Here is a 23,416-nt window from a genome sequence, read left to right on the forward strand (position 1 = left end):
TATTTCTTTTGCGTTTTGCATTTTTTGGGTAATTTTACATGAAACAATTATTTTCTATTTTTACTCTAAAATATTTGTGCATAAAATGTCAATATAGCAAAATAAAAATGTTATACAGCTACTGCCTCTTGACTTTAATTTTTTTAACAAGCTCTTTGTAACATCACTCAGGTGCATCCAGTTTGAAGATTAATGCATGCACTTTATTATCATTACTCTCAAGCTCACAAGCCAGTTGCAGGAAGAATGCAGACTTACCTCATTTTCTGAAGGTGCGTCTTATACTCAGCATTTGGCTATATGTTTCTACCTTTAAACTGGAGCTCAGTGCCCTTCAGTAATAGCTTTCATTAGTATCTTAATGGTAATTATCAAAATGGTGCTTTGATCAAAATGAGCCATGTAAAGTAGTAATATCTATAATTTTAGAAGTGTTTTAAGTTGGAAAGGTTCGTGATGATCTCTAATTTTTGGACTTAAATGTAATAGTTGTTAAAGCTACTCTTTTTAAAGCAGTCAGGGATCAGGTTAGGAAAGCCAGCACCCTGGTGGAATTAAATCTGTCTGGAGATGTCAAGGGCAATAAGAAAAGCTTCTATAGGTATGTCAGTGATAAAAGGAAGATAGGGTAAGTGGCCCTGCTTACCCAGGGTATGGAGAAGGCAGGGCAAGGGAGGTGATTCTGCTGCTTGCCATCGCTCTTGTGAGATCCCACTGTGGCCATCTCTGCAGCCCACACCACAAGAAAGACACAGACTTAAGTGAGTCAAGAGGAAGGCCACAAAACATGGAGAGCTAGAAGACGTTCTATATGAGGACAGTTTGAGTGTTGGGAGTCAGCCTGGAGAAGGGGAGGCTCGAGGGAGACATCTATCTCAGCCTTCCAGTACTTGAAGGGAGCTAACAGGAATGGTGAGGGGGGATAACTCTTACCAGGAAGCATAGTGATGGGAGAAAGGGTAAGAGTTTCAGTCTGAAAAAGGGTACATTTGCATGAGATGCAAAGAAGAAATTCTTCACTGTAAGGGTAATGAAATATTAGCAGGTTTTGCAGCGAAGCTGTGGATGTTTCCTCCCTGGAAGAGCCCTATCCAACTTGGCCTTGAACAACTGGGTCTAGCAGAAGGTATCCCTGCTCATGGCAGCTGGCTCAGAACTAGGTGATCTTTAAGGCCCCTACCAACCCAAACCATTCTATGATTCAAAGACAAAATTGTCATTATACTGTTGGCACCAAGTATTACATTGTGTCTCAGTAAAAATACTCTTGTTATACCTCTGAACTCCTCCATCTGGACTGCCAAATTCAAGACTGAAATATTTTGTCATCTTTACACCTACCAGATCGTTTGATTTCAAAATGTTTATGTTTAGATTAGCAGCAAGAGCATATAATGGACTGAAAATAATATTTTAGAACACTTCAGTAATTTGTTGACCTTCTTCTAAAGAACACTTAACAAATGTACAGTATCTGAACAACCCATCTCCTTCAGCCACTCCTCACAGGACTTGTGTTCAGGGCTTCTAACTGGCCTTGTTGCCCTCCTCTGAACACACTTCAGCACTTCGGTGTTCTTGTAGTAAGAGGCCCAGTACTGAACACAGTACTCAAGGTGCAGCCTCACTTGCCAAGTACAGGGGCATATCACTTCCCTGGTCTTGCTGGCCACACTATGACTGATGCAGGCAGGGTGCTGTTGGCCTTGGCCACCTGACCACCCTGCTGGCTCATATTCAGTTGTCTGTCTGTCAGTTCCCTCAGGTCTCTTTCTGCCAAGCTACGTTCAAGCCACTGTGTCCCAAGTTTGGGGGTTTTGTCACCAAAGTGCAGCACCCAGCTCATGGTCTTGTTGAATGCCATAGAGTTGGCCTCAGCCCATGAATCCAGCCTGTCCAGACCTCACTGCAGAGCCTTCCTTACCTCCAGCAGATTAATACTCTCTCAGCTTGGTGTTGTCTACCAACTTACTGAGAGTGCACTCGATCCCATCATCAAGGTCATACAGGGAAGATGTTAAATAGAACTGAATTTAACTCCATTCACCACCACGCTTTGGGCCAGACCATTCAGCCAGTTTCTGATCTAGCAAACAGTGTGCCTGTCCAGTCTATGGACATCCAGTTTGGCCAAGACGATGCTGTGGAGAAACACGTTGAAGGCTTTGTGGAAGTCCGGGTACATAACATCCACAGCCTTTCCCTCATCCACTAAGAGGGTCCATTTGTCATAGGAGGAGATCAGGTTTGTCAAGCAAGACCTGCCTTTCATAAACCCATGCTGACTGGGCCTGATCCCCTGGTTCCTCTGGTCCTCTGCATGCTGGCCCTCAAGATGATCCTTCTATGACCTTCCCCAGCACCAAGTTAAGACTGACAGTCCATAGTTTCCCATATCAAAACTAGGGAATTAAAAAATAGGGATTATTGGAGCAATAAAAGTGGGGAATTGCTAACAGCTTACAGTTTTCAGTTTTAAGCAAAATAAGTTGACTTGGGACTCCATTGTGAAAGAAGGATGATAGAAGGTTCATTAACATGGATTTATGGGAGTTACCTGCATTTTTGAAAAGCAAGATGATCCAAGATCCCTGCACATAGGTCTACGAGGAATAATTTTACTGACTAGAATGGTGGGGTTTGTTTTTCAAGATGATACACACTTTTAAAGCTTGTGGGTTTAATATAGGTATATCAGGACTTCTACAATATATTTGGGTTGATAAAATTGCTGGGTTTTTTATTTTTGGGTGTGGGTTTTTTCTTCTGGAGAAGTTAATTCTTGATATAGATAATGCTAAACAGAAAAATGCTTGATAATTAAAGGAGAGGAATGGTTGGTTGTTTTTGAGAGGTGTACTGCAGGATCCAGTACATTAGACCTATTATGACTCTGTCACATTTTGCATCATTATTTCAAAACTGGAGTCCACAGCATCCAATCAGGCACCAAACTGAAATTTTGCAATCTTGCAATTTTAGAGTATTGACATCTTGGGCATTAATAATTTGAACCTAAGGTTTAAAAAATGCTGAGAAGGGAGAAACAAATATTGAGTGCCTGCCTTTAATTAAGGTTATTATTTACTTGTGGACTAGTCTTCTGGAAAATAAAATTAAATATTGCTAATGGCAGTGGTCTCAGAAGATGTGCCTGTAACCCATGGAACAGCTCTCATTTACCTGGAAAAACAGAGGAATCAGTTGTTGTGTTCAGAGATCGTGACACACAACATCCACGTATGCTGTGTGGAAGTCGCGCGTCTGAGTCAGGGCAATCCCAAACATCTATAAAAGCTAGGCACTGATTGGCTTGAGAGCAGCTCTGAGGAAGGGGACTTGACGGTAATGGTAGATGAGAAGCTCAACATAAGCCACCAGTGTACACTTGCAGCCCAGAGAGCCAACCAGATCCTGGGCTGCATCAAGAGAAGAGTGGCCAGCAGGTTGAGGGAGGCGATTCTCCCCCCTCTACTCCACTCTGATGAGACCTCATCTGGAGTATTGCATCCAGTTCTGGAGCTTGTATTAGAAGAAGGATATGGGCATGCTGGAGCATGTCCAGAAAAGGGCCATGAAGATGATCAGAGGGATGGAACTCCTATGGAGACAGACTGAGAGACTTGGGGCTGTTTGGTCTGGAGAGAAGAAGGCTCCAAGGAGACCATACTATGGCCTTCCAGTATCTGAAGTGGGCTACAAGAAAACTGGGGAGGCACTTTTTAGGATATCAGGTAGTGATAGGAGTAGAGGGAATGGAGCAAAACTAGAAGCGGAAGATTCAGATTGGATGTTACAAAGAAGTTCTTCACCATGAGAGTGGTGAATCCCTGGAACAGGTTGTCCAGGGAGGCAGTGGAAGCTCCACCTGAACTCCTCATGTAAGTAATTGTCTCATGTTACCAAAACCAGCTGAAACTACCTGCAGTGCATCAGTTTATAATTGCTCAAGAGTTCTTGACTTATAAAACAACTGCTGTGCAGCAGATAGTAATAAAATTTCAATCTATTTATAGTCATTTTCAGGTTGCTGGTGTTGTAGAAACAGCAGGAAAAATGTTTGTTTAATTTAGCACAGCTTTGGTGAGGGTGAAAACTCATGGAAATATTTAATTTTGTTTATTAAATTGCTTCAGGTGTTTGGTACTAATGATCTAAGTTAACTGGGAGTCTTTACTGCTAAAAAAAAAATCCTGGTGTCTGTAACAAATCTGGTATCTTAAGACATGTTTGTGTTTTTTTCTTACCTTTGCCACCTGCCTTATAACCTAAATGGAAGAGATTAGTATGTAGGAGATGTATTTCTAGTTCTATGTGGGTTACATGTTAGAATTCACCAAAGTACCTCCATCTCAGCAGGCAAAAAGCAAATTATGTAAGTTGTATCTATTATAATAGAATATGTAATGTCTCTCAATTATCAATTATAATTGAAGCAAGCATGGATGGTGCTAAACAAATTGTTTCTTAGATAGTAGAAGATCTATTGAAGTTCCTCCCAATTAAGAAAGGTATTCTAAGATGGAAAAACATAAATTAGCTGTTTACTACTTCATCCTTGGCAACCTTAAGTTTTTCAATACTCTCACTTTCAAGGGCACTGCAGGAAATGCTTTGTAAGAACTGGGTTTGCAAAAAGCTTCAGCTGCAGAAAAAGCTTCAGCTACAGAAGACAACAAGAAAAAAAAACATGTTTTTAAAAAATCTTGTGAGAGTGAAAGCTGCTAACAGCATGCATGGGAGAAATGAGTCTGGAAGAGTGAGAATGCAAGACATGAGATTTAAAGAGATTAACTAGAGGGAAAGACACCTACAGGATGCCATTGTTTAAACTCAGAGTTAGGACAGGAAAGGTATTACTTATTCAATTATGTTTCTCATAAAACTAGTGGTTTAGTCCAGAAACTCTAAGTGGCTTCATTTCCAAAGTGAAGCACACTACCTGCTTCCTAAGGCATGTTCAGCTTCACAGAATCTGCCCCATGCAGGAATCTATAGTAGCTGCCTCAGGACTTTGATTTCCCAGCTGAGATCAGTGAAAGGAGGTTAGAGACAGCTGGGGAGGATGTGAAACTCTTTGTGTATCTGGAGTCTCTCCTGGCTCTTGTGCACTAAAGGCTGCTGAGGGAGGCAGAACTGATGGGGAAGGAGTTTGGCTTATGAACTAAAAATAAATGTAGTTTGTGTATTAATTAATAAATTAATAACCTGAACTCTACCCAACAAGAAACTGTAAGCTGCAAGAGGAGCTTAAACTTGTCCTCATAGTTCACCAGGCCTAAAGTGAATGAAGTTGGGGGGGGGAAATTTCAATCAGATGCCGAATACTTCTGCTCTAACAACTTGTCAGACCGTTGTCCAGTTACATCTAAGGGGTCATAAAGAATAAATGCTCAGGCATTCTGTGAAACTGAAGAGCTGAGTAAGTGCAATCATGCTCAAATTGGTGTGCCTGGGTAGGAAAATTCAGCATAATTCAGCCTATTTTTTGCAATCAGTGGCATGTTTTTGTGGACTGTCTGCTTGCTGAGTTTTGCTCAACTGGAGAAGCAGGACAAAACAGGAGAGAGTTGTGATTCATGGACTGCTTGGAAAATTAAACAGATTCTTATTAGTTTCATTGTTGCTCTTGAAATATTTTGTCATTCCTCTGCAGGAATGGTTGGTAACCAATTAGAACACAGGGCCACATCAATAGCCTGTTTATGCCACTAAACTGAAAATACTGATATTAATTTCTGAAAATAGTTTTTAAAAGCCTATAAAACCAGACAAGCTTTTCCCTGGACCAGAAGGTGAGCTCTGACAGAATAATTAAAGGGGCTTTGCACAGCACTGGAGTAGAACTGACTCGTGTTGAGTGACTGAACATGTCCTGCCAGAGAAATGCTGTGCAAGCTCATAAATGTTATACTTACTTATGTAAATATATACAGAAAGTGAGAGAGAGAGAGTGCATCTCCCCTACCCCTACAAAGCTCTAGCAGGCTGATGGGAAAGAGGCAGATGATCTCTGACCTGATTCTGGTTCCTCTTGGCAAGGAGGTTTGCAGAGGTGCAGGCAGGATCTCTTGCAGATGTGCAGGGAGCACAATGTCGGTGGCACTTCTTTCCACATCGTGAGGCACTTAAATGCCTTCTGGTAAACTTGAGGCACTTAAGTTTCCAGGTAGTTCAAGCCCAAAACATCCAGGCTAAGCTGGTCTGAAGCACAAGGCAAAGCAGAACATGTTGTCCAAGAGCAGCGAGGCAGAGCAGAATGTAGAGCAGAGGAGCACACACTGAGGAAGCTCTGTGAGGCAGAGGCAGCACAACTGCTTGGAACTGAGCTCAATGTGTATTATTTGCCCGAGTGTAAGGGCTCCTTTGGCCACAGAGATTCACCAATCAAACTGGCATTTGCAGAACTGACCATACTGAGCGAGACCAGGGCTTGCTCACCTTTCTTTGGGCAAGACACTAGTAAGTACCTAAACACCTGTAGGTACCTGTTTATCACTTTGGGGGGGGACATAAGTGCCCAAGCCTTTGATTTCCTCCCACCCTTGCCTCCCCCATCAGCAGAAGGGTGGGGCAAGCCAGGACATATTTTAGGCCTGTTAGCCTTCCATGACAACTGGGCTTTTGTGTCAGAAAGAATAAACAGATAAATGTAGTGTTTCCTCTTTTATTTTCAGTAGTGTTCACCTAGAAACGTTCCATGTTTTGTTCTCTGGGTTTCACTGAAGGATTTTGAAAAACCAGCTCTAATTAAACTTTGAGCATCCTAGGTGGAGTTATTTTCAGTATCAGGTGACAGATACACCTGGTGAGTGCTGACCCCAGGGAGCAGACTGCTTTCAACACACTGTTAAATCACAGTATTATTCAATGAAGCATTAAAATTATGCATTTAAAGATTGATTCTGAAACCTTTACATACCTGGGAATCTTGTGTCTGATTTTTTCAAACTGCATTTGGCCTTGTGACCGTAGAGGAGCTCTTGCTAGAGGGAAGTATGCTGTGATCCTCTGCACTTTCCCTGCAGTTTTCCATTGCCAGATGCTATTCATTGCAGAGAAACTCTCAGACTTCATTCCGCTCAATCTGAATTTCATAGATCATTTGGGAATTACTGGAGCTATTTACTCTGGTGAGTACTTTTCTCCTTCCCTTTCTTTATATTACCTTGGAAATGTCTCAATAAAATGGAAGAACTAAAGACAAAAATATTCTTTTTTTTTTCCTGCCAGTGGTCCCAGTGCAGTGTGCTAGCTCAGCACTTGTGTTCTTACCAAAGGATGTTGCTGCCAAAACAAGTCCAGGAATTATGTTCTCCTGAAAAGAAAAGACACTTCCCTTCTCCCAAAAGACATGTTGTGTAAGGACTGGTTTTCACAGAATATTTGTTATCTCTTAAATTACTTTGTGTCTAGAAAGTTGATTTTTTTCCCAGTGACCTCCAGAACAGTTTTCTTTATGAAAAGGACATTGTGGAGAGGCTGTTGCTGGTCTCTTCTCACAGGTAATTAGTGATAGAACAAGAAGGAATAGCCTCAGGCTGCTACTGGGTAAATTTAGATTGGACATTAGGAAAACTTTTTTCACTGAAAGCATGGTCAGGTGTTGGAATGGGCTGCCCAGGGAGGTGGTTGAGTCACCAACCCTGGATGTGTTTAAAGGTCATTTGGATGTGGTGCTTGGGGATATGTTTTAGGGTGAACCTTATTTAGGGTGAACCTTGTAGTATAGGGATATTGGTTGGACTTGGTGATCCCGAGGGACTTTTCCAACCTGTGGTTTCTGTGATTCTGTGATTCCCTTTGCAAGGCTTACCTTAGATGCTGAAACATGCTCATCTCTGGCTGGAACTGCAATACTTTTGTCACTAAACAAAATCTTCAACACGAGCCCTTCTGTCAAGGTTGTGGTGGTTCAGTAAATCAGTATTAGATTTGAAAGTAGCAAACATCATAGGTATTACTGAGTAAGAGCTCATGCAGCTTCTTTTCTCAAAAGACAAACTCAGCTGCAACTATGGAGATTTCTGGCTGGAAAAAAAAATCACATACATTAGTCTCCTGTCCCAAGAAAAAAAGAATATTCTTTCAATGCTAATCTTAGTCTCCAGGGATTTCTTCACCTGTCTGCCTCCTTGAGAAGGATTTATCCAATCTCCCCTGTCACATATTCAGAAATAAAGAATTCATGTTTTTATTGCCAAAGAAAACATCTTGATATATTTCCTGCTCCTGTGTGTATGCCAGGAGTGCCCAAGGTACTCTACAGCAATTGTCAATATCTTTCAAAAAGAAATATCATCCTGATTTATGCCCGAATCATATGAGACACATTAGGCTCTTGCATAGTAATTTGCAGTGCCAGGCAGAAGCAGAAATTATTATAAATGTATCGAATCACTTAGACTTCTGTTGCAGCTGCCTTTCCTTTTAATGAGAAGCCTGCAGTCAGAATATAGCATTAAAACACAATCGCTGCCACCAGAAAGACCAAAAGAATTCCTATCAAGCAGCCATCCGATCAGTATAATTGCCACCTCCAGCCCCAAAAGACAGCTGATGCTGAAGCTTTACTCTTGTGTCACTGAAAACAGAAGGCCCCACTGTGCTTGACTCTGACCTACAACCAGGCTGAGCATCACTGTCACACTCCAGTTTTCTCTTGCTCATTACCTGTATGAAGAATTTACTGTTAAGGTGAATAACCACAGTTCAACTTACTTAACCATGCCTCCTTGAAGAAGGAGGTAATTGGTTGCTTTCAGATTATTGAAAGTTATCATTTGCTTGGTGGTTTTGGATTTTGGAAGAACTGAGCTGTTCTTCTGTGTGACATGGGGGGAGCTTGCTCTTCAGTGGAAAGAAATGTCTTTAAAATAGATTTCTGGTCCAGTACCAGCTTTTCCCAGCTGATGTCACTCTGACAATGGATTTAAGCACACCAGATGGGAAAGCAGTATCCCTTATAGAGTCTAATGATGCTCCTAAAGGAAGAGGACACTCATCCTGAAGGCATAGGAAGGAAATACATTAATACATATGGGGAAGATGAAGGCTTAGAATGAACACCAGCAGACAGCATAGCCCAATAGAAGTGCTTGGTTGCTGGAGCTGAGCCTGCAGAAATGGTGAAGGGCATTTCTAAGGTGATGGGACCACTTACTGTGGCAATCTGCCACCCTTAGGGCTTTGCCCTCACTGTCTCCCAGCTCACAGTGCCATGTGGCAGCAGCCTGTGCCGCAGCCTGGCCTTGCCATAGCAGGGCTGGGGCTTAGTGAGGGATATTGCTCAGCAGACTGGTAGCCTGTGTAGTCCCTGTGAGAACTGAGGAGCCAGCACAAAGAAGGAGGTGATGGCAACCTGGCATCTTCCCATGCAGCAAGGCTGTTTGCCCTAGCTGAGGTTAGCACGTCCCAGTGCAGACATAGGCCAGCACTGCAGGATGGCTGCTGCAGAGCTTTGCTCTCTTCTGCTTTGGCCCCATGCCTTGAGAGCTGAGGCTGCTTTGCCCTTTAGGCTGCTGGAAATCTGGTCCTCACAGCTTCTACTAGATCAGATTGCTCAAGGCATCCCCCAGCCCGGCCTTGAACTCCTCCACAAAGGGGGCATCTGCAACTTCCCTGGACAATCTGTTCCAGTGTCTTGCCACCCATACTATAAAGAATTTATCTCTAATATCCATTCTAAATCTACCCTGCTCAAAGCTTAAGGCCATTCCCTCTTGTCCTATCACTACAAGGCCTTGTGAAAAGTCCCTTCCTGGCTTTCTTGTAGGCCTCCTTCAGCTACTGGAAGGCTGCTATAAGGTCTCTGTGGAGCCTTCTTTTCTCAAGACTGCACTCAAGCCACTCCTCACCCAGTCTGTATTTGTGCTTCAACTCAGGTGTAGGACCCTGCACTTAGCCTTCTTGAATTTCATGAGGTTGTCTTGGACCCACCTGTCAAGACGTCCAGGTCACTTTGGATGGCATCCCTTCCCTCCAGTGTGCCAGCTGAGCCACACAGCTTGGTGTCAATCACAAACTTGCTAAGAGTTCACTCAGTTCCACTGTCTACATCACTGACAAAGATGTTTAACAGCACAAGTCCCAGTACTGACTCCTGAGGGATGCCACTTGTCACTGGTTTCCATCTGGACATTGAGCCATTGACTGCATCTGAGTGCAACCAGACCAGTCTGCTCTCTTGAAGCCTAGAGTAGTGAATTTGCTTCATACCTTTTTTGATGCCTGAAGTATCTTAGACTGCAGCATCTCATGGTCACAAGATACTGTGCCAATGCACAAAGGAGCATTAAACAAACCAACCAACCAAAACAAACCAAATCAAATCAAACCCCAAACCAACCAACCAACAAAAACAAAAAGAAAAACCAGGAGGGGAAAAAAGTGATAAAGGCCAAAGCAAGGAAGTGATTAAGTGGCTAAAAATGGGTGGGCACAGCATAATAGGTAAGCATAGCATAATGTAAGATTACCTTGTAGTGGCAAGTGCACGATGTTAAAACAGGAGGTAAAAAACCCTTCATATGTCCTGTAGCTGTTGTCAAAACTCCCTCTTATGGTATCAAAATAAGACCATGTCACATAGCAAATTTCTCTGCTGAAGACTCTCTTTTTTTCCTATAAGAAAGATGTTTGTGTTTGCTAATTACTTAATTGGTTGCCTGCAAATCATCAAGAAGATGAAGATCACAGTGGCAAAGTACTCTTGGCCCCTGTTCTGAGTGTGCAAGGAATTGGGCACAGCTGCACTGCAAAGTGTGAACCACTCCTTTTTACCAGATCTTTTAAAAATGCTGCTTCACACCATTTTGTCACAAAGGCCACAAGAGTGCTTCCCATTTACTACTGCTGCACCTCAGGTAGCTTTCCTAACCTACCTGGTTATGTTGCACCTCCCCAGGTGGACTCCTCCCCACTACCTGCAGCTACTGACTGTGGGCCCAGAGCTTTTGTCTTCCTCACTGCAGCAGGAGGTGTCCTCTAGGGCAGCAGGTGGTGAATGAAAAGAATCAGCTGAAAATGGTTAGTTGAAAATTACTTCTGTCCTCTCTAAATAAGCAATTTAGTTGTCTGCTATGGCACACCCTGGAGATGGTTTGTGATGTTTTCTGAGCTTTGAGGTGAATTAAAGGATGGTTAGCTGAAAAAAAAAGACTAACATCCCACCACTTTTCTCTTCCCTAGGGGCAAGGTGTCAGGAGTAGTAGCCATCCAACCAAAACCACTGCAGACAGGAGTGCTGCTCCTCTCTTCACAAGTCATGCAGTGGTGCATCAACGGCACTCTCCTCTTGGTGATATTGATTTATTCACTGACATTTTCAGTGGTGTGTTTAAGGCACTTCAACTGAAACAAGGAGGGGGTGGTGGGGGTGTTGGGTGGGAACCTGTGGAGCTATAGGATTTGTGTGCATCCTGTGTTAGAAAACTCTGATGCATTTGCCAGAGAGGCACTCAGACTTCCCTGTGACAGTGGGTGTGGCTGAAGCTTTCTCTTTACTAACCTTGAGTTATTCTCTGGGTCTGTTGCTGATAAAATCCTGAGTGTTGGTGCCTGACAAGACGGATGGGAGAATATGTTCTTTTAAGTGCATACACAAATTATAGGGAAATTAATAGAAGATTGCAGTATCAATAATGTGAATGAAAAAATTAGAATGTCATCTTTAAAATTTCTACTCACTTGTGCTTAATTCCAGTTTCCTAATGAGCTGTTCCTAAAGATTTATGATCTCTTTACCTCTGGCTTCAAAAGCAGAGCCTTTTGTATTAAAAAAAATATTCCTGTTACACTGTTGCACAACTTGATGTTCTAGTGCTGAGGAAAGGGAAAGCTGTGGGAGCAGAGATGCCCTGGCTTGGCTGGTCAGCAGCTCTGCTGGCTGCACTTCTTTAGCTGAGTGAGGAGAAGCCCTTGCAAAGTGCAAGGACACTGTCATTCAACATTCAGCAGCTTTTTTTGGAAGGGGATCTGAGAAGGAATCACTGCCAACTCCCTGCTCTGCCATTGTAAGCAGCTGGCCTGTCCACAGCCAGAGGGGAGAAGAACCACAGGCACTTCCAGGGTTTACAGGGGAGCATCACCATGTCTTGCTTCTCCCTATCACTGAGTCACAGACCAGGCAGATGCTAGAGGAGAGAGTTGGTTCAAATGGGCCATCTTTCTGTCACCACCTGACTTTATGCTTTGCCCATTGGAATGGGCTGCCCAGGGAGGTGGTGGAGTCACCATCCCTGGAGATGTTTAAAAGGAGGCTGGATGAGGCACTTGGTGCCATGTTTTAGTTAATTAGAAGGGTTTGGTGATAGGTTGGACTCGATGATCTTAGAGGTCTTTTCCAACCTGGTTAATTCTGTGATTCTCTGATATGCCCTGGTTAGAGCCTGTGGGCTGGGGGCTCATGAGGCAACAAGATCCAGTCTGGAGTTCCAGCCAGAAAGCAGTAGCAGAGGCTGACCAAAACCAGCAACAATGCATGTCAGAGGCTTTTTGAGATGTAATTTTGTTTAAAATGTTGTGCTTCACAAGAAGGTAAGCCACAACAATAAACTCATTCAGATTAACAATGACAGTTGAGTTAAAAATTAGTTTTGCTGTTTGGGCATAAATAGTAAAGGAATATAAATTTACACTGATACACCTAACTGCACAGAACAGACAAATCATTTAATGTACTCCTTGCAGTATGTGTTGTTAGGGTTATTTTCCAGCTGAATGGTTTCTGCAGTCCTGTCAGCAATGTGTCCTTGTGAGCTCTTGCATGGACTCAACAAAGATTGTATGGGGATACAAATCTGTATCTAGGTGTGAGAAGGACCAGGCCCTCTTCGCCTGGATTTACCACTGGCAGCAATGTCCCTGGGACCAGTGCCTGAGAGGTGGCATGGGGTGATGCTGCAAGGTGCTCTCAGATTTTAGCTCTGAAACCTAAAAATTCCCTTTGTCAGTTTACCGGGAGTGTGATTTGTACAGAGAGATGAAGGCTCAGCCAACACCAGCATGTGTCGTTAGGGATGCACAATATACAACTGGCCACATCTCCTGCATGCCAGCAGCTGCTAAATTTACACTTAGACTCCAATAACTGACCCAGTGATGTGTGTAGACAATTAGAGGGGATCTTTATCACCTCTAATTTCATGAGACGTCGTAGGCAGCTCGTCTCAGTGTGTTGGCACCAAGTCCTGCTCCTGCTGTCTTAGAATGTGCCATACTCTCACATGTTTGGTGATTGGAATGAAAAAAAGAATTCCTTCTCCTCTCAGATGCTTTCTCATTTTTTCCCTCCATTTAAAACCCAGCCTACTTTTTGTTGTTTTGAAATGTTGCTGTGATAATGCCAGAGCCTATAATTCAGTAGCCAATGGCAGCCACTTCTTACATTCAGAGTCAGAGCAGGAGGCTGGGTTAGTGGATACCTAGAGAGAAGTTAAAATGGAACAGCTATTTGCAGAGATGGATTAATGGAAGTTTCTCAGTAAGCAGTAATTTAGAGACACGGGAGTCTCACACTTCGTAACTATTATGTTTTAAGAAGACAGAAGGGCACACATACACACCCTCACACCCCCATTCCTTCAGCAGCTATATTAGTTTTCTGTTAAAACTGTGATATTTTTCATTTTCAGAGGCTTCCTACCAGTATCTGCAATCACATTGAACCCCTAGACAGCAGATCATGCATTTCCAAGAATCCTTTCTCTCAACACAAGCAAGGCTAACAAGCCCAAACACATGACTGTGTGCATTAGTTACACTGCTGCTTTCTGTTCCGCTTGTGTCAGTAGTCTGCTCCAGGCTCCAATGTCAAGCAACACTGACAGACTGAGGCCAAGCATGAAGGCAGCATGGTGCAGAAAAACTGATACCCAGACGAGTTCTCACAGCATCTGCAGCTTTGAGCTGCTTGTGTCAAGGTGAAGATTATTCCACTTCAACTCTGACTAGGCTGCTAAGGCAGCAAAGTAGTGTGAAACACTGGCTTCATTCTCACAGGGAGCTAAGAGATCCTTGTGGTACTTCTTAGGTTCAGGTGGTTTTTTGCATTTGATGATGTGCAGATATAAATAACTACTGTACTCCACCTAAAATAGAGAGCAGTATCCAGTCAAGGTTATCCTGTGTTCCTGCATTGGAAACTGGCCACTGGAATGGGCTGCCCAGGAGGTGGTAGAGTCACCATTCCTGGAGGTGTTCAAGAACAGACTGGGTGGAGTGCTTAGTGCCATGGTCTAGTTGACTGGCTAGGGCTGGGTGGTAGGTTAGACTGGATGATCTTGGAGATCTCTTTCAACCTGGTTGATTCTATGATACAAGTCTGTTATTTCTGACAATGTTGATGCATGTGTGAAAGTTAACAAGCCCCCTGAAACTTTCCTGAGCATTCCAATACCATTGCCTGCATGTGCTGGAAAGGGAAACCAAATGTTTAGTCTTAGCAACCTGCTGCTATATGCCTGAGTAGGAGGTGCTCAACAAAATCTTTGCTCCTGACAATTCTCATTTATAGAACATTGAGAAAGCCCAATCCCTTCATCTCTTGTCTTCAGACTAAGAAGAAGCTAAAGGCATAAAGAAACATCTTCCTACACGTACAAGCTGTCCATGTAGTAATACTTGCAATGCTGTTATACCTGCTTTGAATTCTGTTATTGAAATGAGAGGTAAAAATGATTTAGATATAAAGGTTCAAAACCAAGATCAACTGAATACTGTCAAAAAGTCTGTGTAAATTATGTGAAAGCAGGACAATAAATACAGGTTGCTAGAGAGATTACTCCTAAAAGCATTTTCCCTGAGTGAAATAAGAAAGCCCTACAATGCTCTTTGTCAACATCCTGGAATTGTGTGCCTGAGGAATGTTTCTGCGGGCTCCAAACAGAGCAGGTTTTCAGGCAGTGCTCAGTGAAATAGATTAAATGCCCAAGGGCTCTGCATCTTGGTGACACAGATGCCCTTGGGCTGCTTTCGTGACTGGGAGCTCCAGGAAAGCTGTGTCCTGCCATAAGGAATTGTTCACATGTGTCTCCCAGACATACTTGAAGGCACCTGGACATATGGAAGATGGCAGGAGTACTTTTTCATATCCATCTTTTATTATGAGTACTAAAGTGTTGGTTTGAGGCCAATTGGAATATTTTACAGTATCACAGTATCACCAAGGTTGGAAGAGACCTCATAGATCATCAAGTCCAACCTGTTTTAGAGAGAAATTCAATCACTGGTTGTGAAAAGAAAGTAATGAAATTCATATCATTCATTGGTTTGCTGAGGGGAATAAAAAGTCAAAATATAAACAGTTTGTCCCACTCTGGTTGGGGATGCTGCCTCCTTTGTTCTGCTCTAGTATCTCTCTACTAGCCTTGGCTGGCGCATAGCAATGTAAGCTTTGCTGGTTGATTTTGTTTGCCTGTCTGGGAAAGTAGAGGGAGAAAGAGGAGGTAGCTTTGAGCCCCTTCTGGGCAGTTTATTTGTCCAAGAGGGAGTTTGGATTTCTGTATTATTTCTAATTTGTATATAATTGTAAATCTATTGTGTATATATACTTGTACATTTTGGCCATGCTGTAAGTATAGCTTGGTCTACAGCTAGTCTGGTACATTTCAATAGTGTGTGTGGGGAAAGTTCCTAACCCAACACATACAGAAAGGAAATCAGTAGTTTTGTATATACAGGGATGCTGTCAGCAATCTCTTGAGTAAAGGAATTAATGAATACCTTAACATGTTCTATTTTTTCCTCTCTTTTTTCCTTACTCTGATGTGAAACTTGGCAGCTACAGAGGTGACCCTGACAGTGCACAAACAAGCCTTGGCTTGAACTCTGAATTAGCATTTAAACTCCTGCTGGAACTATGGATGGAATTTGCTCAAAGGTACTAGTGAGTTGTTAGTGAAAATGACAATCTCCAGTGGGTGTTTGTTTGATTCATAGAACCCCAGTACAGGTTGTTACAATTGCTGCTTTCTGCTCAGAAAAAGGCCCACTCAAGATTGGAAAATCAACGCTGCACTGTGACAGGTCAAGGACTGCCATGTGCTGCTAGACCTTACAAAAGGGAATTAATGCCTGATGCTAATAACATCCACTTGTCTCCCCATGTTCCAGACCTCCAAAGTCCCCTGCAGTTATTAAGATACAGTGCAATCTTTTCATAAGTGCGTATTTGGAATTCAAGTGGGTATTACAGGCTTCTTGTGAAATGGCTGGATTCCACAGGCACACTTGTCTGTGGAAGCATCTGAAGTGTGAAAGGGTACATTAAATAAACCTCATTATACATCTGTCTGGTTATATTTATTCAGTCCTTTAGAGGACACAAGACTCCCTGTACCTCATTTTTATGAATTAGAAGATAAAAGGACACAGCCAAAATGAAAAGAGGAAACCTTTCCATGTCAGGATCAATGCTGGCAGAGCCTCTCTGTCAGATTTAGGGTTTTGTTAACAGAAATTTTCTCATCTGAAGAAAATGCATGGGTTTGGGCTTGTCTGTCTCTGTCTCCAACATTTCTTGGGCCAGCTTTTTTTTGTTCTTGTTTTCCAAACCAGCTGCTCTCTGATGGCTCTCTGGCAAGGGGGGCTCTGTGGAGTGCAACATGCACACTGGTTTACCTCCCAGAAACACAGGCAGGGATCTGTTCTAGTTGAAACTATCCAGTTTGGTAAAACTTGAGATATGATTTCACTCTGGACACCATCAGCTATGCTAGGAGTGATCTGGGATCAGTGTGAGAAATGTGGCAATAGGAGAGCTGATTCCTGGGAATGAGGTGACAGTAGTGGCTGGTGAGGGCAGTTGATGGGTAGGAAAGCAGCATCAAGGTAGAAGGGTAGGAAAATACCCCATAAACTTCTTTAGGAGTCATCTTTTTAATGTTTTCTCTGTCACAGGAGACACTGTCAGGACAAAGGAGTGTATTACACAGGGAAATGCTCCAGGAGAATGGAAAAGTGGAAAGTGCAACATAAACCAAGGAAAGCAGCCACCTATGCTCCCAGCTAGAGGCCATTTTCCCAGTGAGCCTGGGGTGCATTCATTGAGGAGTGTGTGTCTGCTGTGCTCCACACACCCGGCAGCCATGCAGGACACCACGCTGGTGCAGATGGATGCTCCTGAAGGAGCACACCGAAGCAGGCTTCTGGCAGGACCTGTGACCTTGTGGAGCTTATTATGGAACAGGTTAGCTGGCAGGACTTAGGACTCTGTGGGGTACTCATGGTGAAGCAGTCTGTGCCTGAAGGAATGCACCCATGGAGGTGACCTGTGTTAGAGTAGTTCTTGAAGAACTGCAGCTTGTGGAAACTTATGTTGGGGAATGTTATGGAGCACTGTCTCCTGTGGGAGGGACCCCAGGCTGAAGCAGGGGAAGAGTGTGAGGAGTCCTCCCACTGAGAAGGAGGGAGCAGCAGAGATGTGTGAGGAACTTATAGCAACCCTCAGTGGTCATCCTCCTTTGGAGTAAAGCTCAGGTCAGGAAGAAGGGAATGGCTGGTGAAGGTATTTTAAGATTTAGTTTTTATTTCTAGTTACCCTACAGCAATTTCATTGATAATAAAACTAATTTTCCTGAAGGGAAGTTAGTTTTCCCCATTATGGTTACTGCTGCATGATCTCTCTCTGTCCTTATCACAATCAGATTTTCATTGTATTTTCTCTTGCTTGTCCAAATGAGGATGAGGAGTGATAAAGCAGCTTGACCCATCAAGCTAGGGTCAACCCACCACACAGGTACACCATCAGCCACCCTGTCTGCCATGAGGAGCAATGCAGTAAGACTCAAGAGAGTGAAGTCATCCTTGTCTTGTGGAAAAGAAATTGTCCTTGACATTTTTTTTGTTGCGGGCAAAGTTTTTGTACAGTCCCTCTAAGGATGGCTCAGATCTTGTGATGCTTGCCTTGGTGTTGCATCGCAGTACCTAAACTGCCAGCTGTAACAGAGACAGTAACGTTCACCTAATCCCAGATCTCTCCTCACTGCACGGTGAATAAAAACTAACCTACTGTGCCAGCACTTTCTGTTAATTGTAGCCTGGAGGCCACCCTCCAAACTGAGCAGCCTGCTTTTTTCTACTCCAAACTCACCATGATGGTCTCAAGTGCAGCAAAATTGTGACCCTCAGAGCCCACAGGAGTCTGCAGGCTGCAGCTGTCTCAGGATATGAGTTTGGGTGCATCATGTCCACAGAGGCTGGCTTGAATGCAGTCATGGTGTAGCTTGAGACAGAGTCTACAAGGATACAGACTGCTCTGTAGGATCTTTAGGGAAAAAAATAGAACTGCCTTGATATTTTCAGCCAGTCACAGCTAATGGCGGTCCTTGCACAGGCAGTAAAGGCAGAGCTGCACCTCTCCACACTGGACACAATACTCTGTCATCCACCTCCTCCCTCGCTGTCCCAGGTGTGAAGGATTTTTGTGACATTAACTACCAGCTGCTGACAAAGCAGTTTGCAGGGATTGTTAAAAAGATGCTGAGAGAAAAGGCATGTACAAACCTCACCTCTCTCTCCTAGGCAATCACAGCAGGGCCCCTTAGCTGCCTGTGAGATGGAGCTGTAACTGCACATGCAGCCAGCAGCCCACTGGAGAAGCTCCCACCTCCAGGGGCTGGGCAAAAGGGCTGGCTGGACCCCAGTCAGAAGTAGTGAGGCTGTACAGCACCAGTACCTTGGCACTGACACTCTGGAGAAAGGTGTAAGGTTGGTTTTTTCCTTCCTTTCCTTCCCTCCCCCCCCCCAACTTTTTTTTTTTTTGCATACCCTTAATAGCTTCATTCCAGCATTACACAGATGATAGCTTTTACTTTTCTTTGGTGTTTTATTTCAGCATCATGCAAACCACAGAAGACAAATAAATTAAACTCCAGGGGAGGTCAGGTTCTCTGTGTAAGCAGGGGAGGAGCATGTGCTGGCTGCATGCCCAGCTCGGAGGAGAAAATGCATCAGGACAAAGGAGAACAGGCCAGATTAGCCTCTGCCTTCTCCCTCTCAGGAAAGCCAACAGGAAATTTACTGTGTTAAGTCATTGGATTTGGTTACAGGATATTGAAGCAAGTTGGTTTTGTTTGTTTGTTTTTCGAGAGAAATTTCAGGTAGTCTGACAAACCTGTTTCAATGCCTGTCTCTGACTAGCACGGTGGTGTCTGAGCCCACAGTTCCAGCATCCTTAATAATGCTAACGTCTTCTTGTGGAGACAAGAAAGGGAGAGAAAATTAAGATACGAGTGAGGAATTCATCATCTGTGGTTTTTTTGAGCCTGCTTCTCCTCCCTGAGACTTCCAGCCTCCCCATCTCCTCTCAGGCCCACAAAGCCTCAGCTGACAAGTCCACTGGGCAAAGCTCAAAAAAGAAGATAAAGCCTGGCTGTTGCCTGGTAACTGCAGGTTTAGCATCCTACTTCCTTTAGGTAGTACCAGCAAAAAGAACTGTGACTGTCAAAAAGAGCAGGTTCTTTCTGTGGTCTTTTTGTAAAGCTGTCTTAGTTCTGTTGATTACAAATCCTGTTAGGGCAGAAGAGTCCTGACTTGGATTTGAATACAACACGTAAATGATGGTGTAAAAAAAAGGGATTCCCAGGTACAAATTGTCCACTACTGTGTGGGGGCACTTGTGGGCAGAGAGACAGTGAGAACATGCAAAGACAGGGGTCAGTCAGAGTTGCAGTACAGCTGGCCCCATTGCTCTGGTAAGTGCTCAATGGGAGAAGTGCAAGCAAAGAAACATGGTCTGTCCTGCCACATCCTTAATGGCTGCTCAGAAACAGATTTGTTAAACTGTGGGCTAAACCGTGGCATCATAAAATCCATCTGCAATGGCTGTGCTCAACAGCTGGTCCCCAACTACCAAGTAATAGAAAGCTTGCACTCTCTCAAAGATGGCCACTTTGCACTCCTCCACCTCAGTGCTTGCAGAGACGAGCCCTTGTTACCACTGCATGGTGGCCAGGTAATGCAGGCCACTGCAGCTCATGTGTCCTTCCTGCTCTGAATCACCATGTCTGGTGATAGCTCAACTTAGCCGCTGCAGCGACTAACAAAGAGAGTGTGGCATGAACTGGCTCTGACAGGAAAAAAGCAAACCTTTATCTCAGTAGTGCCCAAGGCATTGCACCTCTGTGTCAGTGCTAGGTAAGCTCCTTTACTTCCCTTGTTCACCATGCTGCTTGCTTTAAATTGATCACGGAAAGGAATACCAACCATGCATAACCCTAACCTCTCCCTGGTCAGAGTTAATTCTGTGCCAGCACTGCAGTGTTATTCTTCTGTCTCAGTACCCAGTCCTGTTCCAGGACTGTCATAATTTGCATTTTTCATATTAATTTTCTAGTGCACACAGAGCAGGGGAAGAGAGCAGCAAAATGACCCTGCCAATGATCTCTGCTGTCAGCCCATCTGAAATATTTCTCCCAGTGCTTTTCCAGTGCTAACTGGCTGCAGAGAGCCCCCAGGGGAATGGGCTTAACTGTAATTACGCAGCTTCTGAGATGACCAGCAATGCTGAAGCTCGCAGGAGTGTAAATGCTCTCTACACCTCTCTCACTTTCTGCAGTCACATGAAAAGGCTTTTTTTCCCCCTCCTTTTTTCTTTTTTTTATCTTCCCCACCTGAAGGTTATTTATAACTTGACAAATGCCCTCCTGAATCAGATTAATGGGCCATCTTAGCTGCCCAGCATCCTAACTCTGACAGCACCAGCAGGAGATGCCATTTAAGGTGAGCATGTGAGCCTAGCTGTCAGTGGCAGTTCTACCTCTTCACTCTACCCACGTTCCCAGGCATTGTATTTGAGCTGTTAGAGGATACATCCTCGCCTACTCCCTTTGGTATTTATTTATGGAGCGGTTGTTGATTATTTTTTCTAACCCTCTTTTGGGGCTGATGATCCTGTCTGCTCTTTTGGTCTACCGAGGCAGTGTAAGGATGCCCTGGCTTTTCCTTGTCTGGGCCTGATGGCCCATGAGGTTCAGCAGAGGTCCTCAAACTCTGGCTGTGCATGCAGTGGTGGATAACAGTTCTGCATCTATCATCACGACTTTGTAAGCCTCGGATCACACCTCCTCATCCTAAAGCCTCTTGAAATGATGCTTTCTTTGCTTTTCCCAAACAGTTGATGGGGTCTTTAAGCTCCATATGATGGGGAAGGTTATCAGCTTGATAATACTAGGAAGAGATAATGTAGCTAATGTGTGGGATGTGCAGATGCTTTTTTAGGAGATTAAAAATAGGATCCTGAAATGCTGATATCTTAAACTTTACATAGTACCACATTTTTTTGTGTGTGTGTCTCCTCACTGAGGTTTCCATAGGTTGTCACGTGTGGCTTTTTCTGGTTTAGTTCTATATTAATGTTGAGTAATGGTGCATTAGTCTGAAATGATTCCTCTAATGAACTCAGCAGCAGAATGTGGAGGCTTTGGATAGTCTTTGTTTTCCAGCTGTGTTTTAATCTGCACAAATGAAAAAAGAACTTCTCCTCGTCCCTCTTTCTCCCAACTTGTGCATCACACTGCTGAGTGTAAGGGTTTACTTGTGAATCACTCAAGGACAGGTACCAGCAGGTAAAATTATTTTGTAGGAGAAAGCAAAATTGTTGTGGATCGTCACCTAACTGAGATGTCTGGGGAACTGCAAGGCAAACTCAGTAGTTTTTTCTCTACTTCTATTTCTCCCTACAAAGCTCCAAGCAGGATTTCCTGGGAAAGAGGAAGACCATTCATGGCACCTCCAGTAGTACACTGATAGTCAGGTTGAATCCTCAGTCTTTGTTTTGATTGCCCCTTCCTCCTGCTTTAACATTTAATACCCTTGCATCACTTCACAGCTACTCTGCAAAAGCTGGTACTTCTCCTTCTGCATTTCTAAAACACAGCTGCTGTTTAGTTACAGCCAAGTTATTTCTGAGTGAGCCAGAGCCTGCAGAAAGCTAGCACAGAGACTCTGCCTTTGAAAAATTTGGATCCAGTCTCCTCTGCATCACCCAGCCCTTCACCGGGGAGTGGGCTGGGAGGCATTTGAGTACTTGTTCTGACTAATCACAGAAGCTCTGTCTCCTTGCCCATGGAGTGAGTGTAGGACTGCTGGCCTCCTAACTCACCCCCTGAACCTTATCCTCCAGTGTGATAAGCAGCATCCACACACCAGCTGTCTAATTAATCATTTGCAAGCACAGAGGTGAAGGTGGTGTCTTACAGCCAGCATGGAAAAGAGGAAAATGTTGCAGCTTGGCATCGTGAAATATTTATTGTCAAGCGAAGCTTTCTGAGGCACTCATCAAAAGCTTTAAAGACGTTGTCATTGTCCAGGTATTTTGAAGAAAAGTCTTGAACTGGAGCCTGTAGGAATTCTTGATTTTTTTCCTGCCCTTGAACTGGACTCCTCTGTCAGTGAATTTACCTGTTGGAGTTTCTATTAAGCCAAGCATAATACATTTATTATTGTTTTACAAAGCTTCTGTTTTCACTAGCTACCGTGTTCTAATTTGGCACTCTTGCTCCTGTTTAAACCAGAGCCTTTGTTGCAAAGCTAGTGGCCCCTTCAGTTAGCATCCTTCGTTAACTCAACTTTGCCTTGCCTCATCTTAAATCTCTGTTTTGTAGCTGTGAGCAATACAGAGTGGACTCCTAATCCTCATGATGGTCAATGGAAAAGTCATTCAAAAGTAGATGCTTACACTGTAGATAGATAAAAAGAAGCAAGAGGAACTTGGAATCTTCACAGAGATGATTTTCTCCCTGACTAGGATTTTTCTCATTAGTATTACTACAAGAGTTGTCTGTAACAGCTACAGCCCCCCACATCCTATCACGACGGTTATGTCCTTGCACATTTCATTCAGTGGTGATCTAGTCTAGCATGCAATTCCTGTGAAAAATCCATACATTCTGGGTTGAGATGACTCATTTACTTGACTCCAGTAACTGTAATGCATAGTGTAAAAGCATAACAGCACTGATAAATTGCATGGCTTTGACTCGTACGACTGGGATAGCAGTAAGAAGACCTGATGCAGCTTTTGGTTTTTGGGGGTGTGTCTGGTGAATTCGAAGGCTGGCCCTATATATTTGTCAGACAGGAAAGCAGCAAACTTCAGGCAGGCCAGAAGGTAAGAGAAGGTGTGTCCTTGTCATTTTTTATCGGGTGAAAACATAGCTATGGTTCTGCTGAGCTGACTCAGGTTTAACTACCCTCGTCTTGCTCTACATTCAAATCTCATGCGATCTTTAGCTTCGCCTGTTCTCACGAGATGCCACCTGGAGCACCCTAGCCCGTTGTGGTGCCCCCGCACGCGGGACATGAAGGCTGCCGGCGCAGGTGCAGAGGAGCCCTGCAGGCGGCGGGCAGCGGCGCGGGGGTGGGGAGGGGCAAAGGGGCCCGGCACGCGGCGCGCCCCGTGCAGAGCCTGCGCCGG

General features: G+C 43.9%; 1 protein-coding gene across 5 annotated transcripts in view; it reads left to right on the forward strand.

The window, feature by feature from the left end:
* GABPA (GA binding protein transcription factor subunit alpha) overlaps positions 1–23,416 on the forward strand; it is a 92,854-nt gene that overhangs the window by 25,656 nt on the left and 43,782 nt on the right. Inside the window, exons 11-13 of one of the 5 annotated variants that reach the window (XM_064152354.1) lie at positions 172–272; positions 7,059–7,133; positions 7,234–7,333. In XM_064152354.1, coding sequence (XP_064008424.1) covers positions 172–272; positions 7,059–7,091 — 134 coding nt within the window. In that variant the 3' untranslated portion in view covers positions 7,092–7,133; positions 7,234–7,333. Of the gene's footprint in view, positions 1–97; positions 118–171; positions 273–6,975; positions 7,134–7,233; positions 7,334–11,190; positions 11,277–23,416 lie in introns of those variants that run through there. The other 4 variants (XM_064152356.1, XM_064152353.1, XM_064152357.1 and 1 more) reach the window with 4 other exon arrangements.

The sequence above is a fragment of the Pogoniulus pusillus genome, chromosome 12 (genome assembly GCF_015220805.1).
Source record: "Pogoniulus pusillus isolate bPogPus1 chromosome 12, bPogPus1.pri, whole genome shotgun sequence".
Lineage (NCBI taxonomy): Eukaryota > Metazoa > Chordata > Aves > Piciformes > Lybiidae > Pogoniulus > Pogoniulus pusillus.